At 38.0% G+C, this 17,617-nt stretch overlaps 1 protein-coding gene across 1 annotated transcript in view; it reads right to left on the reverse strand.

Moving 5' to 3' along the window:
- Positions 1-209: 209 nt before the first annotated feature.
- Positions 210-17,617, reverse strand: part of luzp2 (leucine zipper protein 2) — a 168,062-nt gene continuing 150,654 nt past the window's right edge. The window contains exons 10-12 of the mRNA XM_085357408.1: positions 9,334-9,438; positions 6,179-6,253; positions 210-317 (exon numbers count right to left, since the gene is read on the reverse strand). Coding sequence (XP_085213534.1) covers positions 210-317; positions 6,179-6,253; positions 9,334-9,438 — 288 coding nt within the window. The remainder of the gene's footprint in view (positions 318-6,178; positions 6,254-9,333; positions 9,439-17,617) is intronic.

The raw sequence follows: 17,617 nt of genomic DNA on the forward strand, positions 1-17,617 counted from the left end.
TTAGATGACAGTTTGAAATTTGTTGACAATTCCAGTGTCTCAGCTCTTGCTAACGATGCTGATATGCGCATGTGTGCATGTGTGTCGAAAAAGTGAGTGTGTGTCTGTGTGTGTGTGCATGCGTTTTGTAGAAGTGTGCGAGTATGTGCTCTTAGAAAGATCCTTCAGGCAATGCAGTAGATCTGTGCTCCCGTTGATATGCCGTCCTCTCAGTTGTATTTATTGGGCTTTGTCTTTTTGCTGCTGCCTCCCTCTGCCTCGTCATTGTCGTGTGTGGGCTTTGTGTTGAATTTTCCACTCTGCACTTGGCTCTTTTCCTGTTAGGTTCAGAAGATAAAGAATAATAATGAGGCAAGACTGACACAATGGTGTTCAATAGTAGGCATATGGTGGTTTGTAATCTTAGCAGAAAATACCTCCTAAATCTATATGAAATACAAAGAAAATTTAAACAGTAAAACACGGCAAGTCTTTCATATGATGACTGCTGCTATGCTCCTATATTCAAAGTGCTTCTCTCTACTTGTCCTAGTCCTTATGCTGTCTAGCATCTGTCCTATTTATATGCTACCACAGTTGCATCAGTTGCCTTTGAAAGACTGATAGCTACTGGCCTGCATCAGCCCGTCCTCCCCAAACATAATAATTCACCATAGTGTAATTGCTGGTTGTCACATCCACAGCTACATAGTCACTAAAAAGTGCATTTGGGTAGCTTTTTTGTAAAGTTGCACCAGCAAATTCAAACACACACACACACACACACACACACACAAAAAGGCATATATTTATGCTTTTTTTGTGAACAAAAGAACTTCAAAGTGTATCCTGCAGTTTAAACCTGCATATAGGTACTGGGAACCTTTACTAAAAAATCCCAAATTTTTGTAGGTTTTTTGGTATCTTTTTATCCTGGATTGTTTGATTGATTGATTAACAGCTCCCACTGTTGATATGCAGATTAGGGCTGAATCGTCTCCGACATTTGGATCGCAAAGCCTGCTTACTTGTACTCGGGCTTTATCGTCATTACTTGCAAAACAGAGAGGCTACTCACATGAAACACAGCTACACTGAAAAACTGAAGGTCAAAACTCTGCAGAGTACATTAAGAATTAATCAATTGTACAACTTACTGTGTAACAGTGACACAGTTATACAAATCACAACTCAACTGAACCCATGATATACGCTCGGGTTCTATGCTAATATCAGAATAAACTCTTTTGTTCCATCACCATATATTTTAATGCTTGTTTAAAGTGGGTTTGGCCAATTTTAGACACGAATATCAAAGTATTTGTTTCCATAGTGTTTTTAAATTTGGGATAAAGAGGGTTTTTTTTTTTTATGTGGACATGAAAAGCACCTCAGCTTGGTATCTTACGTTCCCCTGACTCACAGGAGTGATTAGCATGCTTCAGTTCACATAGTTTTTGACAACTCAGTGACTTTGTTCCTAGACTTGAGGAATCCTTTGACAACTTTTTTTAAGTGTTAAATCTAGCAACTTTTTTTGATAAACAACTGGGCATACTGCTTTGTTCTTGCTCTCCATCCACAGGCATTGTTCTGTTCTATTCTGTTTAGTGGCAGTAAACACTAAACAGAACTGTATTATATTTGCATGCTGTTATTTAGTCTAAATCTGTGTATTGTGTGAAAAAAAAAGAAGAAAAACATTCTCTTGTCTCTAATTTTCTCATTGTGATATTATTTTGACTTATGTGTATTAATTTTGTCAGATGACTTCTAGCTGTAAAATAGAACACACGTCCTCAGCCAGTCATGTTCAGTCTCTTAGGATAGAAAATGCCATATCTGAGAATGGCTAATAAAAGGAGAAGATTAGGATGGGGAAAACATAGAGAGTGGGCAGGAGGTAAAGTGTTATGGACTAAGCTTAAGGTGTTTGGGTCAAATAGAAGATTGAGAGTAGGAAATGAAAAAATGCTGGAGGTGTGCTTGACATCTGTCAAGAATGGTGGAGAAATGTGTTGCTCTGCTGGTGATAAATTGCAAGATTGATTACCAGCAAAGAGATGGGATAATGGGATCTTGAACAAGAAAAGCTACCACTCCATTTTGCAATGTCATGTCATACCCTGTTAGCACCACTTGATTGCAACCAATTTCCCGCTACAACAAGACAATGACCCAATGCCCAACTCTGAACTATGCAAAAACCATTTCAAGAAGAGCCTGTAAGCTGGCATTTTGTCTATAGTACAGTGGCTAGCATGGATCTCTGAGCTTTTGTGGAAACAGGTTGTCTGCATGCAAGAATTGGCCATCAAACCAATCATTTTGGAGGTGCTTTGACAGACTTATAGCATGCATAAAAATGCTTCTTCATAATTATCATATTGTATTCATAGACAGATAGATAAATATTTTAGTTTTTTTTTTTCAAACTTTGATTCAAAGCACTTTTGAAAGAATCATATATCTGATCCAGTGGATGAGAATCAATCATGCTTCCTTTCATCTGTTCATCTGCAGGCATGATTCCTCACTTAATGCACTCTTGTGATTTCTTTCCACCCACTTTGATGTCAAGATTGGGATTTTTTACTGTGTATATCTTATTTTTCACCACCAAGAACTCTCTTAAGAACATCCAGTAGTTTTAGTTGACGGTCGATTTTTGGAAAAACTTTCAAGAGCTTTGTCGGTAGCAGAACTATGAATGTCACCCTACAAGCAGACATTCATAGTTTTGCTTTAAAGCCAATGTGGCCAACAATATGGCTGACGGACAGAAAAAAAATCTGAAATAATGTTTCCACCTTTTTGAATTTATTCTGATTCATCCTGACTCTGTACTTAATAATAAACAACCATACGACAATATATTTACATTGCATGGAGATTGTGAGATTTTTATTTATTTATTTATTTTTGTCTTGTACCCCGCCTCTCGCCCTATGACAGCTGGGATAGGCTCCAGCGCCCCCCGCGACCCTGAAAAGGATAAGCGGAAGCGAATGGATGGATGGATGGATGGATATTTATTTTTGCCTACAGATACATCCAACAGAAAAATCAGTAGCTATATAATACTTTAAAACACACCACTAAACACATACCACTGATTGAATAACATCATTATTAGCAAACTAGGTGAAAGCAGAAGGAATTCTTTGGAAGCCTAAAACATATTTTTGCTAATGTTTTCCTCACTTTGAATCATAAACAGTAGCTGTTTATTTGAATGACTGCATAGCTGCCTTACTTGATTTTTATCATTTCCTTATCACCCTTTGTGATTTTTATATTCCAGCTGGCGTGCTTCCACTTGCACATTTTTAATGAATTCAGGAATGTCAGACACAAACATTACTCATGCTGTGGTACTTCTGAAATATGCTCTGTTGCTTAAGAATGTCAACATGTGCTAAAATGGTATGAAGTTATATGTTTGACCTATAGGAACACAGAAAAGAAAAAGAAAATGAACCAACTTTTTTTTTTCAATGAAGTTATTGATGTGTTTAAACATAATCTGAAATTTAGATACATTGTATTAAGTTTAAATGGCACACTTTTGCAATTTTTTTTAAATATTGCTCTGTCACTCTGTGCATGACGAGGCCACATCAGTCTGCCAGAGGAGGCTAAGTCAATAATAATAAGAGATTGCATTTATACACAATTTACAATTCATTCACTCTCACATTCATACACTGGTGGAGGTAGCTACAGCTGGCATATCGCGCCATTGGCCGCTCTGGCCATCACCAGTAGGCAGTAGGTGAAGTGTCTTGCCAGAGACAGAGACTGTCCGAGCCGGGGCTTGAACCGGCAACCTTCCGGGTTACAAGACGACCTGCCAATACTTTGAGCCACTATCACCCTATAGATAAGGATTGTGCAATATAGCTCACCTAAAGTGTTTCCTTGTTTTTCTTTTTCATAACTACTGCGGCGTTGTACCAAACACAACAGGTACAAGACTGTAAATACTTTTTCTTTCAAAAACATCTGAACATAAGGAGAAATGACACTTGGGTTCTCAGTTGCCACAAATCGAACATGAAAACGCGTAATGAAGGTGGAGAAGTGACAGAAATACGGAGCACCTAAATGCAGATTGATCCACTGAGACTGGAATGCAAATTACTACTAATCAAACTGTTTACTACACCATGTATGGCAAGTGCTGTGCAAGAGGGATAAAAACTGACAGAAGGAAAACAGTCTATTGTACATTTGGTACTGCAACACAATATGAAAATTTCGCAATTAGTGATCTAAGAAGGATCATAACTATATAACCATTACGTCTTACAATGTCATTAGACCGACCTGATGGTGATGGCTGAAAACCTTGCTACTGTTTTCCTGCATTTCTTCTTTTTCAAAGAAAACAATACTAGGATTAAAAATGTACTTTGTGCCCTAACAAGGATTTCTTTTTGCAGTTACATTTTTTTGCCTTGGGGAATTCTTCTGACTCCCCTAACAAGTAACATCCTAGATTAAGTTCACTACATTAAATCGAAATCGAAATAGCATTACATCTCATAATGCTATAAATCAGGGACATAGTCCAAAGCGTTGCTACACAAGAAAACACTTGTTAAACTTTCACAGAATATCTCTCTGGCACAAAATAAACCTGAGAAGTCAAATAAGCCCATTTGTCTCCTTTGCAATATTCTTGTATTTACTCTGCGTGTCTAAAAATGGATTGCTGCCACTTGGAATGCAAGACAGTTGCTCAGTTACACAGTATTGCACTGCATTGAAATGAGATGCATTGTTTTGCTGTACCATCTGCCACCACCAAACAGGTGTGACTCAATTCAATAATAGGATGAGGGAGGCAGTTAAGCATGGACTTTGACAGGACATTGAATATCACATACTGTAGGTGACATTGGCACACTGAATAATAGATTTTTATGGATTGGTTGCTTTTTTTCTCCACTTTTTTAGGAATGTGATGTAGATGTTGTGTGTCTCGCTTGTGTCTTGATGAATCATCAACTGTGTTTCATTTGATGTCTTTGGGATGTACTTCATTATATACAGAGCTAAATCAGTTTGTTTAGTTAGTAGTTGTCAGGAAGGCTGTCGTCACAATGTGTCAGCTACATCTGTGTTGCCTTTCTTTCCATATTGTCGTTTGAAAATGGCTTGTCATGCCATCTGTTTGATTACACTGCAGGATAATCCAAAAATTATTGTCAAAAAGCTATGACAGGGTAAAAGCTGCTACACTATCTTGTCATAAACTATGTAATTATATCATATATGTATTTCACTTGCTAGTAAAATGGTAAATGGCCTGTATTTATATAGCGCTTTACTAGTCCCTAAGGACCCCAAAGCGCTTTACAAATCCAGTCATCCACCCATTCACACACACATTCACACACTGGTGATGGCAAGCCACATTGTAGCCACAGCCACCCTGGGGCGCACTGACAGAGGCATTGTGAAATGAAAGTGCATTGTATACAGTCAGATTCATTAATATTTGGACATAATTGAACAATATCCTCTGAAAATGGTAGACTCTAGATAAAAAAAGATGACTGTAGTTAATACAGTACTTTTGTTAAAGCTGAATTTTTGCACTTCAAACACATCTTGGCTTTTAGGGTGAGGGTGATAGGGCTCTCTACACCAGCGGTTCCCAACCCCCGGGCCTCGGACCGGTACCGGTCCGTGACTCGTTTGGTACCGGGCCGCGAGAGTTGAGGCTCAGGTGTGAAAGCGTTATTTTGTTATCGTTTTTATCGTTAACTTGGTTTTCCTGGGTCTTTTCACGTGTGTTATGAATAAATCTTCTTTTTTTGGTACCAGTACTAGTTTTATTTTGTTGTATTTATCCGCGACACCTTAAAGGCCGGTCCGTGAAAATATTGTCGGGCATAAACCGGTCCGTGGCACAAAAAGGTTGGGGACCGCTGCTCTACACCACTGTGATGGTGCACAAGGGCAAAATATTAAGAATTGTGTTATTTTGCAAAAGACTTGACTGGTCTTTGACCAAATTTTAAACACGTATGCCTTCGATATAAAGAAAATGGCATTAGGACTGAAATTGAATGAATTAACTTTTAAATGGATAAACCAATAAAATAAACTAACATAAAACTTCACTGTACTAATGAAAAATATGTCAGCATATAAATTCATATTTTCATATAAATCCCGTGACACACACCTGCTGTTGCTCTGGTAGCTTTCTGCTTTCTGGAGCTGATTCCTCCGTCTGATTCTGGAAGCAGTCACTCCCAGTCTAGGAGAACAATATGAGGACAATATGAGATGATGATGAGATGAGGAATACTTTATTTACCCAGTCAGCCTAACTTTATTTTTTCATTACAGTAACTAAAATGATGATGAAAAAAATATACCTCTTTGCCAGACAGATATATTGTATTACATAGGGTGATAAGCTGATGTAGCAGTGTACAGTGTCCCAGCTTTATGTATTCAGTGAAAACAGATAAATAAACTCACATCAGTCAAATTCATAAACCTCTTATTTTTACAAATAAGCTTCAAGGAATCACTGACTTCAACAACCACAGAGTAAGCAGAGTAAGCTGCTTATCTTATTCTCATTATGAAAGAAACGTAGCCTTATATGTGCACTTTAAATGTTTAAAAGTATTTATTTATTAGTCAATTAACATTTTATTATTCAAAATATAAAGAGCTTGGTTGTTAAAAAAGAGAAAGCAGTTATTTGAAGCTGCTGATTGTTGAAAATGAATGATTGTTGTAATCTATAATAAGTACTAAAATAGTAATTATTTACACCAACTGTGATGTTTTTGTTAGCGCTGCCAGCATTAATTTTGTTAAAATGACGTTAACGCCATAACTGCATTAATGCGCTCCCCGTGCATGGGGGTGCATGGCGTCAACGTGTTAGCGTGATTAGCTCGTAAACACGATGACGCCCTGCAGCCCCACTCATGCACGATCCACGCTAACTCGCTAACGGAGATTTGCCGCATCAATGCAGTTATGGAGTTAACGTCATTTTAACCAGATTAGCGCTGACAGCAGTACTTTTTGTATTAGCTGAATGTCAATCCTGTCTATAAAACATAGGTAATTTGTTAAAGTATAGCAAGGCCATCACATTTCATTTTCAAACCAGGGACACACTGCAAGCTACACATGCTCATACAAATTGTCTTTCTTCATTTCCTCCCCGCCCACAGAGAGAAAAGGACAAGGGGGAAAAGCAGCAATGATCATGGGCAAACACGAGTCTCTGTTTCAAATATGTCTCCTCTTATCTGTATCAGCATGTTTCTCCCTTTTCACGCCCCTGCCAAAATTATATAATCAATTATGAGACGCCAGTGAACATTGTTTTTGGCACAATTTCATTAAGGAACAATCTCTTTGACACAGTTTCCACACAGTGCAATTTCCTTCCAGGGCAGCACTCCTCACTATTCCCCTGTCTCCTGTAGTCTATCAACTTATGCCTGTAATAGTTCTTGATAGCCACTTGTCAAAAATCCTTACAGGCTCTGTTTACTTCCTCTGCTTCTTCGGAGCCTCTTGATTTTGACATTGTTGGAAGCAGTCTTTTGGAGCCTCCCTCATAGCTGACTGCTCACAGTTGCCCGGACCTTGGAGAAGCAAGTCTCTTGTCTGAGGTACCAAAGTCCTTCATGAAAAAAATCTGAACAGGAGAGGTCAGTGACTGCTCCACGCTCTCCTTCCTCAATAACTGCTGTCAAAGTGTCAATGAGGCTCTGAGTGAAGAGCTCTTTGAAGTGTGAATGTGCAAATTTTGTGATCACTGCAACTACAGTACTTTCCCATGCAATAACAGGTCAAATGAACGCACTACCTTGTTAGTGAGTTTCAAGGATGTAACAAAAAACATTTTCTTTCTCAATTAATCTTTAAGGTATTTTTGTATTCATTATTTTGCTTAAATTTACTTAAACCGATGTACAGACATGTCTTACAGCCCAAATCATGATTTCAGAATTGCATTTTGATTGACCCATAGTTCAGTATGAATATCCAGTTTAAAATGACAAACAAAAAGAAAAGCACCAAATCAATACTGCCAGTTTATTCAACTCATTAAAATGGACTTCTTATGCTCATTTACAAATGCACATTTATATGGGACTCTATTCAAGAAGATTTGCACGATTCACAGATAAAAATAATCCTTATTGATTTTTTACTGGGCCTTGCCGCACTAGCTCAGTTCATCCACTGCCTGAAACAAGTTGTTTTAGCTCCCTTGCACGCATTGAACCAAACTTTCTCAAAACAAACTCCCTGTTATGAATTGAAGGTTTGAACTGAAGGTGGATCAGACGTCTGTGCTCATAGCTAAACCTCCGTGACTGAGGGATAAAGGCAATAAGTGGGCTGATAACAGCATGTACCCATCTGGGCTGGTTAGTACAGGGCAAAACAGCATTGATCATGAAGGATCCCCACAAAGGTACAAGGGCCATCTAACTTACAATTACCTGATTCTCCACAACATGAAAGCTCTTCTAAACCATCACAGGAACCAAACCGAGAAGTCATTTTAGTCAACAAATGAGCATAGCTTAGAAAGCCTATGACTCAATACGCCACACATCGATATTGCTTGGCACAAGGCAACACTAGTAGTACACTACTGATGTTCAACAGGAACTCAGCGGGGCTGTGGAAGACCACTGGCAATCACAGAAGTCATAATCAAGAGTGGAATACACCAAAGTGATGCACTGTTAACACTACTGTTCTGCATTGGCTTCAATCCCCTAACCCAGCATATTGCTAAAAGTAGAAGTGGAGTGATCATCAGTCATCAGCTACATCCTGTACAGGGATGACATCAGCAGTGAGTCATCCCTGTGACATGGATCGACTCACTGATCCATGTCACTAAGATCTACGAGGATATTGGGATCTCATTTGGACTGGATAAAAAAGGTAATCTAGACTGAAGGGATGGAGCTATAAAGAGTCAAGTGAGTTAAGCATGTAGGACCGATAACAAAGAAAAACATAATAGGTCACCTTCAATCTCCAAAGCAATGTAAAACTGTGTTATTAGTCTTCATGCAGCACATGGTGTTCCTTTAGTAATGTCTAATTTCATTAAACCAAATTACTGCTGAGCTACACCAAAACTCCTAACTAAAGATGCATCATTTAGTTGAAACTTGTTGCAGACCTTCTATAAGATTTTGTAATTCATGAACCCACTAAGGACAATTGGAGCAAAAGCGAGTTCTTTGACTTTTGATGAGGGACTTGAGTATGAATTTAGTGAACAATTGAAAGTCAGATTAGAGAGGCCACTGTATTTTAATTACTCTAAAGGCTCACCTTTTCCATCTGGCACTCTTTGGCTCCACCATTCTCTCTCCTTATGACACTGACGTTCATGGGTGATTTACTGGCAGTGACAATTCTCTGAACTTTGGAGATATCCTGCAGAGGAAAACAGAAATATAAACTTGGGGTTAAAAACACATGAGCAAATAGGTTCTTGAAATTCTTCAAAACCTAGTAGTTCTAATACATATATGTTTATTTCATATTTAAACATATATTTTATTTGTGTATTTATGTTCAATTTAATTTATTACAGGATAAAACAAACAAAAGTTTCTCATTTTTCCAAAACGTAGGTCATATTTAATATTGCATGGTTGTTCATTTTGTAAGTTAGAGTTCTATTTAGATTAAAATAGATAATAAATCTGATGCACTGTGTAATTTAAGTTTTTAAGTGTTCATATGTACAGTAACTGGATACCATCATACTTGCATAGTATTGTTAGGATCAGAATATGTTATGACACTAAATAAATAAATAAATACACAGCTTTTACCAATCTTTCTGAGGTCTCAGATGTTGGACCTTCAAACAAGAATACCACTGATGTCTGTACAGAAATACACAGACCACCTCAGAGTGAGAAGTAGTTGCAGTTCAGAAGGTAGATTTGGGATTTAATACTATGAGACCTGCACATGATCAACAATGATGTTTCAGTGAAGTGACCCACTGCAAACAGAGCCAAAGCAATTCTGAGATAGAGGAAGGAAAACAAGACGGACAGTCAGAGATGAAAAGGTTTTCTCTGGAGGTAGTAGAGCAATCCATATCGCTACCACCTGAAATGATGTCTGCATAGAAAACATGACTTTTTCAAGGTTGATGCACTTTAAAATCAGTAGTGCTTGAGTCCAAAAGGCAAAAACACACAAAAACAAGCAAAAAAGTAAAATAAAAGTAAATAAAAATTGATACGGGTTTCTGGAGAGTTACATGACAGTCATCATTTTGCTATTGAACAGAGGAATTCATTCAAATACTGACAAATAATGGTATGGTCTTATGGGAAATGACTTCTCAGGAAAAAGCAAAAACCTAGACTATAAAAATATTAATGTTCCTCATTATCTCACTAAACTCCTGATGTCATTTCAAATGTGATTTATAGCCTGTTTTTGGATAATATGACTGATCTGGTGAACATTTAAAAATTTTACATACTTGCTTTAAGTAAGAGGCACTTAGAAAAAATTATAAGAAGTGGTTGTGGTTAAAGGAGTAACTAAACAGATAGATAATTTGTTAAAACACAAGTGTAGATTCTTAGCTGTAATTTGAGAGTACAGCACAAATGGCTGTACTCCCTATACATCCCTGTACATCCCCACTTTTCATGGGACAAAATATAATTTGACACTCAAAAGCTTAATGGACAGTTGCAGAGGATTCCATTATTTCTTCAATAATTATGGAGATAAAAGTTCTGGAATTGAAGGAAATGTGGCATTTGGGATCCTTATATGAGGATATGACCATGGATGAATTGCATGGATTCCAGTGACCATGGATCACAGAAGCAGCTGCATTGATTTTATTTGGTGGAGAAAAAAACAAACAGCAACTGAAGACGGCTGCACTAAAGGCAGGGCAAAGCATCACAAATGAGGAAATCCATTCTTTGGTCATGTTCAGGAGATCCAGACTTCAGGCAGTGTTTAACAATGATTCCAGTTTATCACTTTATAATAATTTCTTTCACCCCTTGAATAAAAGCTTAGGATCTACACTCGTGTAGATACAGACACCATCTTTTCACTCATCATGCCATTTTGTCTGGTAAGGACCAAGGGTTGAAATATTAATTAGGCTTGTTATACCAGATCTTTCTCCCAAAGTCTGACTGTCTTCTGCAGCTAGTCTTCTGCACAAGACAAGTACACTTTAACTGGGTCAAACGTGGTCTCTTGAGAGCGTAAAGCAAGACAGTTGCAAGATGAACATAAGCAATCTTAACCTGTCAATGTCAAACGCCATTCTTATTGTGTCAGCTGAAGCAACATCTTTTTAGGCAGGTTCAGGAGAACTGACATTACTTGTGGAAGTGACCACATTTGGGTGAACATTTCATACACAATTCCCCAACTTTTGACAGCATCTGTCAGAACCAGCCACACTTTCCATTCTTACCATCTGTTTGTCTCTCCATAAGGCCCCTGACTTTTCAGCAGAGCCTTAGTGCTTAAAAGCAGCAGTTTTCCAAGTAACACTTCATAATAACCACCATTTATAATATTACAATACTACATATCATATTATTTGATAAGTTGTTAAACTTTCATAGCATGTTAATTTGATGCTAGCAAACAGTTCTACAACAAATAGATACTAATTAACAAATTATTTCTTATTACCAATTTGAATTGATTAATTTTGTAACGTATTCTGTTATAACGCCACGGACATACATGAGTTATATCATTCTGAAGGCATCTGGATATACATAGAAATATAATTATTGAATTATTAATAAAGCTTGTTGTGATAAAGGTTTCAGTGGTGCTCACTGTGAGCCTGCCTTTAACCAAACATGGAGTGAAATTAAGCAAAAGGTGAAAAGAAAGCTGAACAGTGACTGTTAAAGAACACAAACAAATATGCTGAGTTGTGATTATTTGCAACTATTATTGAGATTAACTTACCTAAGTGGGTTTTTGGCAACATTGTTTGGGTCTTTTTTTTCCTTTTGTAGAACACAAATTTGATTCTATCGCAGTTTTTGGATTGTCAGCTCGCTACTGTCTAGTCTTTGCCTGGGAGAGATGGATATCCTGTATAATTTTTATAGACAAGGAAACAATCATAAAAGTAAATAGTAAGCGCTTAAAGCAGGGCAATGAAATGCCTGATTTTCCTCCAGCCCAGTACTCTGAGCATCTAAGACATCATCTCCCATTACTTTGATGAAAATTGCATACTATCAGACCACAAGACTTGGCTCTCTCCCCAAGACTGTTAAATATGAAGCAACTTCCACTTCAATCCTGCTGATCTTTGCATCCTCACACTAATGAATCTTTCACCAGCAAGAAGAGCTTTGTGTGTGTGTGTGTGTGTGTGTGTGTGTGTGTGTGTGTGTGTGTGTGTGTGTGTGTCAGGCAGGGTCTGAGAGAGTCTTATCTGTGGTGTCTAACAGAGCTTAAGGCCCATTACGGTAACTCAAACTATGAGCGTGACACTCAAAGTGGTGTCACAGAGTGCTTGAACAAACATCCCTGCACTTAAGCACTTTAGGTTTCACAACACAAAGCAGATTTTAGTATAAATGTGCTGATGAAATTCAAGCATTTGAATATATGTGATCTCTTTGTTGCTATTTTTTGTAATTTTTCACATAATGCAAAGTTATACTGTCCTTGGTCATCCATAGCATTCAGCATACTCTATAGTGTATTTTTCAGAACTATTCACGTTTCTTTAATTAACAATAATAATAATAATAATAGATTGGATTTATATAGCGCTTTTCAAGGCACCCAAAGCGCTTTACAATACCACTATTCATTCACTCTCACATTCATACACTGGTGGAGCCAAGCTACGGTTGTAGCCACAGCTGTCCTGGGGCAGACTGACAGAAGCGAGGCTGCCATATCGCGCCATCGGCCCCTCTGGCCAACACCAGTAGGGTAAAGTGTCTTGCCCAGGGACACAACGACCAGGACAGAGAGCCCAGGGATCGAACCGGCGACCTTCCGGTTACAGATGCGATTCCCAACCCCCTGAGCCACGGTCGCCCAAAGATACACTATTTAAGGTATTTAGGACAGATCTATTTTGTAGACATTCCTAAATTAATCAACAGTACACCATTATGCTGTCAGTGTACTCTGCTGTAAGGAACTGTTTTTAAACTTATCATACTAATGAGTTGGCCCTGACACAATTAAGTTGCTTTTCATTAGACTTGTTTTCTTTCTGAGTGGGTCAGAATCACACAATTGCCAGGCATCCCTAGAATGACCCGTCCCATAACAGAAACCTGTTTAAATACTCAAGTGCATTAGCACTTGGTTTCCTGTAGGATATGCCTATAGTAACTAATGCCTATACCTTGATAGTGTAGCAGGTCTTTTTAATGTTTTTATTATTTTATTTTAATGTATTCTTCTTATTTAGAGCAGAGCTGGATTGATATTGCAAAGAACCTCATTGGTAATGAGCACCAGCATGTAAATGTGACCATCCCCAGGAAGTTTTACAAAGTTTTGTTCGAGTTGGACACTGGCGCCACCAGGCCCTCTGACCACCACCAGTAGGCAACGGGTGAAGTGTCTTGCCCAAGGACACAACGAGCAAGCCAGGGCTCGAACCGGCAACCTTCCGATTACAAGGCGAACTCCCAACTCTTGAGCCACGATCGCCCAAACATTCAAATTTGGTTGGTTGTTTAATAACAGATTGTCTCTTGGAGTGACACATGTTTCTGCTTTACATGGATTAAAAGATTAAAAGTTGAGGAAATGAAAGACTTGAAACAGCTGCAAAACAGCAGGGATCCCTTCTAGAATAAGTTATTTTATGTATTGCACTTCTAAGCTACAATAAGACAATCTTATACATGCCTCAAAACTACAAAAGAACCTAGGGTAAAATAAATAACAATTACACTAACCAAGTGATTTCATGCTGTTAGATACAACAATGAGGAATGCTAAATTATTCTTAGTGCTAAGTTCTCGACATTTGTCTCCTCAGCTGTGGAACATTTGGCTCTTTTATGCCCTGTAAGTGCTACTGTATGTGTTTTTTTTCTTATTGCGTAATATGAGTTAAATTTGGCATTGAATTAAATGGGATCTGACCCACCTCTACATATACAGGCGGGGTGGACAGATGGAGCACCCCAGTAATTTTCACTGTGAGGGCACGCTGAGATTTATCAGACAGCCCGTCAAGTGTACAACAGCAACAGGAGATAATGAAGCCAGCAACTGCTCACAAGTGAAGTGCTGCTATTTCTATGCTAATGAAGGGGGAAGTAAAAACTTCATTAGCATAAAAAAATCAACCCACACCTTTCTTGAAATTCCTGTACTTGTCTTTTCTTTTGTATGATGCTGATTTTGCTCCTGTACTTGAATGTACTGGGCTGTATGTTTGAAAGGCAGATATGGGCGAATGCATAGTCAGATGAGATCCTTTTGTTTTGACCAAGGAGGGTGTAAACAGGAAGTGTCAATTATAGAATCTTGTTTTATATGATGCCACAGCAAAGGTACTGCAATGGCACTGGCGTGGATGGTATTACTCAAGCATGATTAAAAAAAAATCCTCTAAGTGGCATGTCAAATCTCTTAGGCACCCACGATAGAGACACAGAGTAAATTGTGACTGCTTTGAGGAGAGAAAAGCCTCTTAAAGCCAGAATTGCTCACCAGTATCATGGCAGATAAGACACAGCAGCGCTGTGGCCGACTTGATGATTTCAAAGTGACTGCAGCGACTGCTTTTCAGAAATCAGAACTAGCACAATCTCTGATTGAAGTTGACATGACTGCTTGATAGGGGGTAAAACAGCTATGGGTAATAAAAAAGTATATTTTCAAGAAATAAAAGCGATCTGTATATTCAGCTGTATGTGATTTATATATCTTTTGGGGGTTTTTTCTTGTGCACAGAGCCACAAAAATACTTGTAGGAATGTTTAAAGAACAAAATACAACTGCACTTTGACACTTGTCATTAGTCTTAAAATGTGGTTCAGTAGGAAAACAAGACACAATATCCTCACCGAAAGCATAATCTTACTTGTAGAATGAATCCTCTTGGAAGTCACCTTGTTTTACTCCTAAAAAGGATTAAATCCTGAGCCCTTAGTTGAGTCTGCTGTGACCCTGACTTTAAGAGGCTCCAAACAAAGACTGTGTCACATTGAGTTAATAATTTTCATATAGAACAAGTCCAACATCCAAAAAACTCCCATAAAGCCCTAAAATAGTAGTGTTTCTCTTCAAAATCTATAGAACAGAATACAAAGACTGACATAACTATTTAGACTGCCGCTTGATTTAGACATGTTATTATTCTGAACAACCTCTGGAAGTGTGTTTGCCCAACTGTTATATTTGGTAGTAATTATTTCCTGTGCTATTTCTCTCTAGAGAGTGATACTCGGGGCATCAGATTGACAAATAGCCACTTGAAAAGAAGGTAATAATCGCCTAACTCTTAAATTCATATTGCAGACAGTGCATTATGCGTGCTCTGATGTGCGGTGAGGTGAATATTTTGGCACAGAGTTATATTCCATGATGTCACTAAGTTCCTGTGTGAAATGAATTTCAATTTGAAAGTGTTTACACAAAGGGAAGAGGCAAAAAACTGCAGCCGGCTTTATCTTATCTGGAAAGTCAGAGGGAAAATTATACTGCACCATTACAGAAGCATATCCCAAATCCAACTTTCTTTCCACTTTACTTTTGGCTCTGCAAAGCAAACTTATCTCATTTTTATCCTACTTTTCTGAAGAAACGGTAATATTTGTGTTCGGACTGACAATCAAACTGATTGCATACTGTAAGACAAAGTCTAAGCCATTTTCATTACATACAGATACACTACATGGACTGTACTGTAAATCAACATATCACAGTGGGGAAAATACTGATTTGATCCCCTGTTTTTCTATAAGATGGCAGTCTGGTGACTGACTAGGCCACTCCATAACCTAAACGTGCGTCTTTTTTTGCTCCTCCAAACACAGTGGGATACAAAAGAGCTTGACTGTGGTTTCATTTGACCACAGCACTTTCTCCCAAGCCTTCTCTGAATCATTTAGATGTTCACTGGCAAACTTCAGACTTGCCTTCTTGAACAGGGGACCTTGCTGGCACTGCAAGATTTCAATCCATCATGGCGTAGTGAGGGACTATCTGCCTTCAGATCGTTAACAAGCTCCTCGCATGTAGTTTTGAGCTGACCCACTACCTTCCTCACGATCATCTTCACCCCATGAGGCAAGATCTTGCAGAGACGTTCAGACAAAGGGCATTTTAAATTTATTCCATTTCTAAATAATCACACCAGCAGTTGTCCTCTTATTATCAAGCTTCTGCTGATGGTCTGGTAGCCCATTCTAGCCTTGTGCAGGCCAGATGGGCACATAGCCAATCTGTGGGAGACAGAATTCTGACTGAGTTGTGGGGGATCAAATACTTATTTTACTCACTGAAGTGCAAATTTGTAATTTGCAACTTTTATGGGAAGTGTTTTTATTTCTTGGATTTCTGATTGATAATCTCTCTCTCTTTATTAAAACAAAACTACCATAAGAATAGGGACTGTTCAATTCCTCGAAAGTGAGCAAACTTACAAATTCTGCAGAGGATCAAATAATTATATCCCCCAGTGTATATCTACAGGAAACCCATGCAACAACTGATGTAACTAATAAGACTGAAAAAACCCCAAACCCAAACAACAATTGCACTTTCCTTTACTTGGCATGTTGCAGGGCACTATTATTTTGCATACTGTCTCTCTGACACAGTCTGGTGATGTACTTAAATGGAGCACAGCCATTGTTAATGGTATTAATTACACCTGCGACTTTCCTGATATGGCAAGTCAAAATGTCAGCTGTGAAAAAGGCCCATTGGTCATGCTTCTGGTAACATGAAAGGGCCGTAGAATTACATTTTGTATTCAGCCTGAATTATTCATTCAAGACTACTGTGAATGAAGCTGCCTTGGGACAAAATCGTTCCAACAATGCAATCAGCCATGATTAGAACATGGCTCCATGTTACAAATGTTGTTGCTCTGATTTCTTTTGATTATAGGTGTAAAAACTACTAGCACCATTACCTCATTAGAAGACTGTGATTCTGGTTGAATTATAATAGCAAAAGTGGAAGCTTAAAATATACTTTCAAGACCATGTTGTACTAAAATCTGTTTTGAAAGTCTCAGAGTAGCACAGATAGTTGATCTAGCAGTTTGATTTTATAACTTCTGTCAGGACTGAATTCATATCAAAACATAAAAGAACAACTGACAAAGATCAGGGTTGATTAGCATCAAAATCAGGAAAAAAAAAAGAAAATATGAAAAGAATAATAATAATGTTTTTGTAAGTGCAAGTTCCCTCACCAGACGATGTAAAATGCAAGCAATTAAATGCAGTAATTTTTCATATAGATTTCTTATATATGACTTCCCATAATTAGGTATTAGTGTTTCTTAGTGTAATAGTGTTCTTGACTGTTTTAATGTTTTTTGAGGGAGTTTAAAATCAAGAAAAGTAAACATGCACTAGTAAAAATTAAA

Source organism: Diplotaxodon limnothrissa, linkage group LG1 (genome assembly GCF_057381915.1).
Source record: "Diplotaxodon limnothrissa isolate DT_005_m linkage group LG1, D_limnothrissa_male_GT1.1, whole genome shotgun sequence".
NCBI lineage: Eukaryota > Metazoa > Chordata > Actinopteri > Cichliformes > Cichlidae > Diplotaxodon > Diplotaxodon limnothrissa.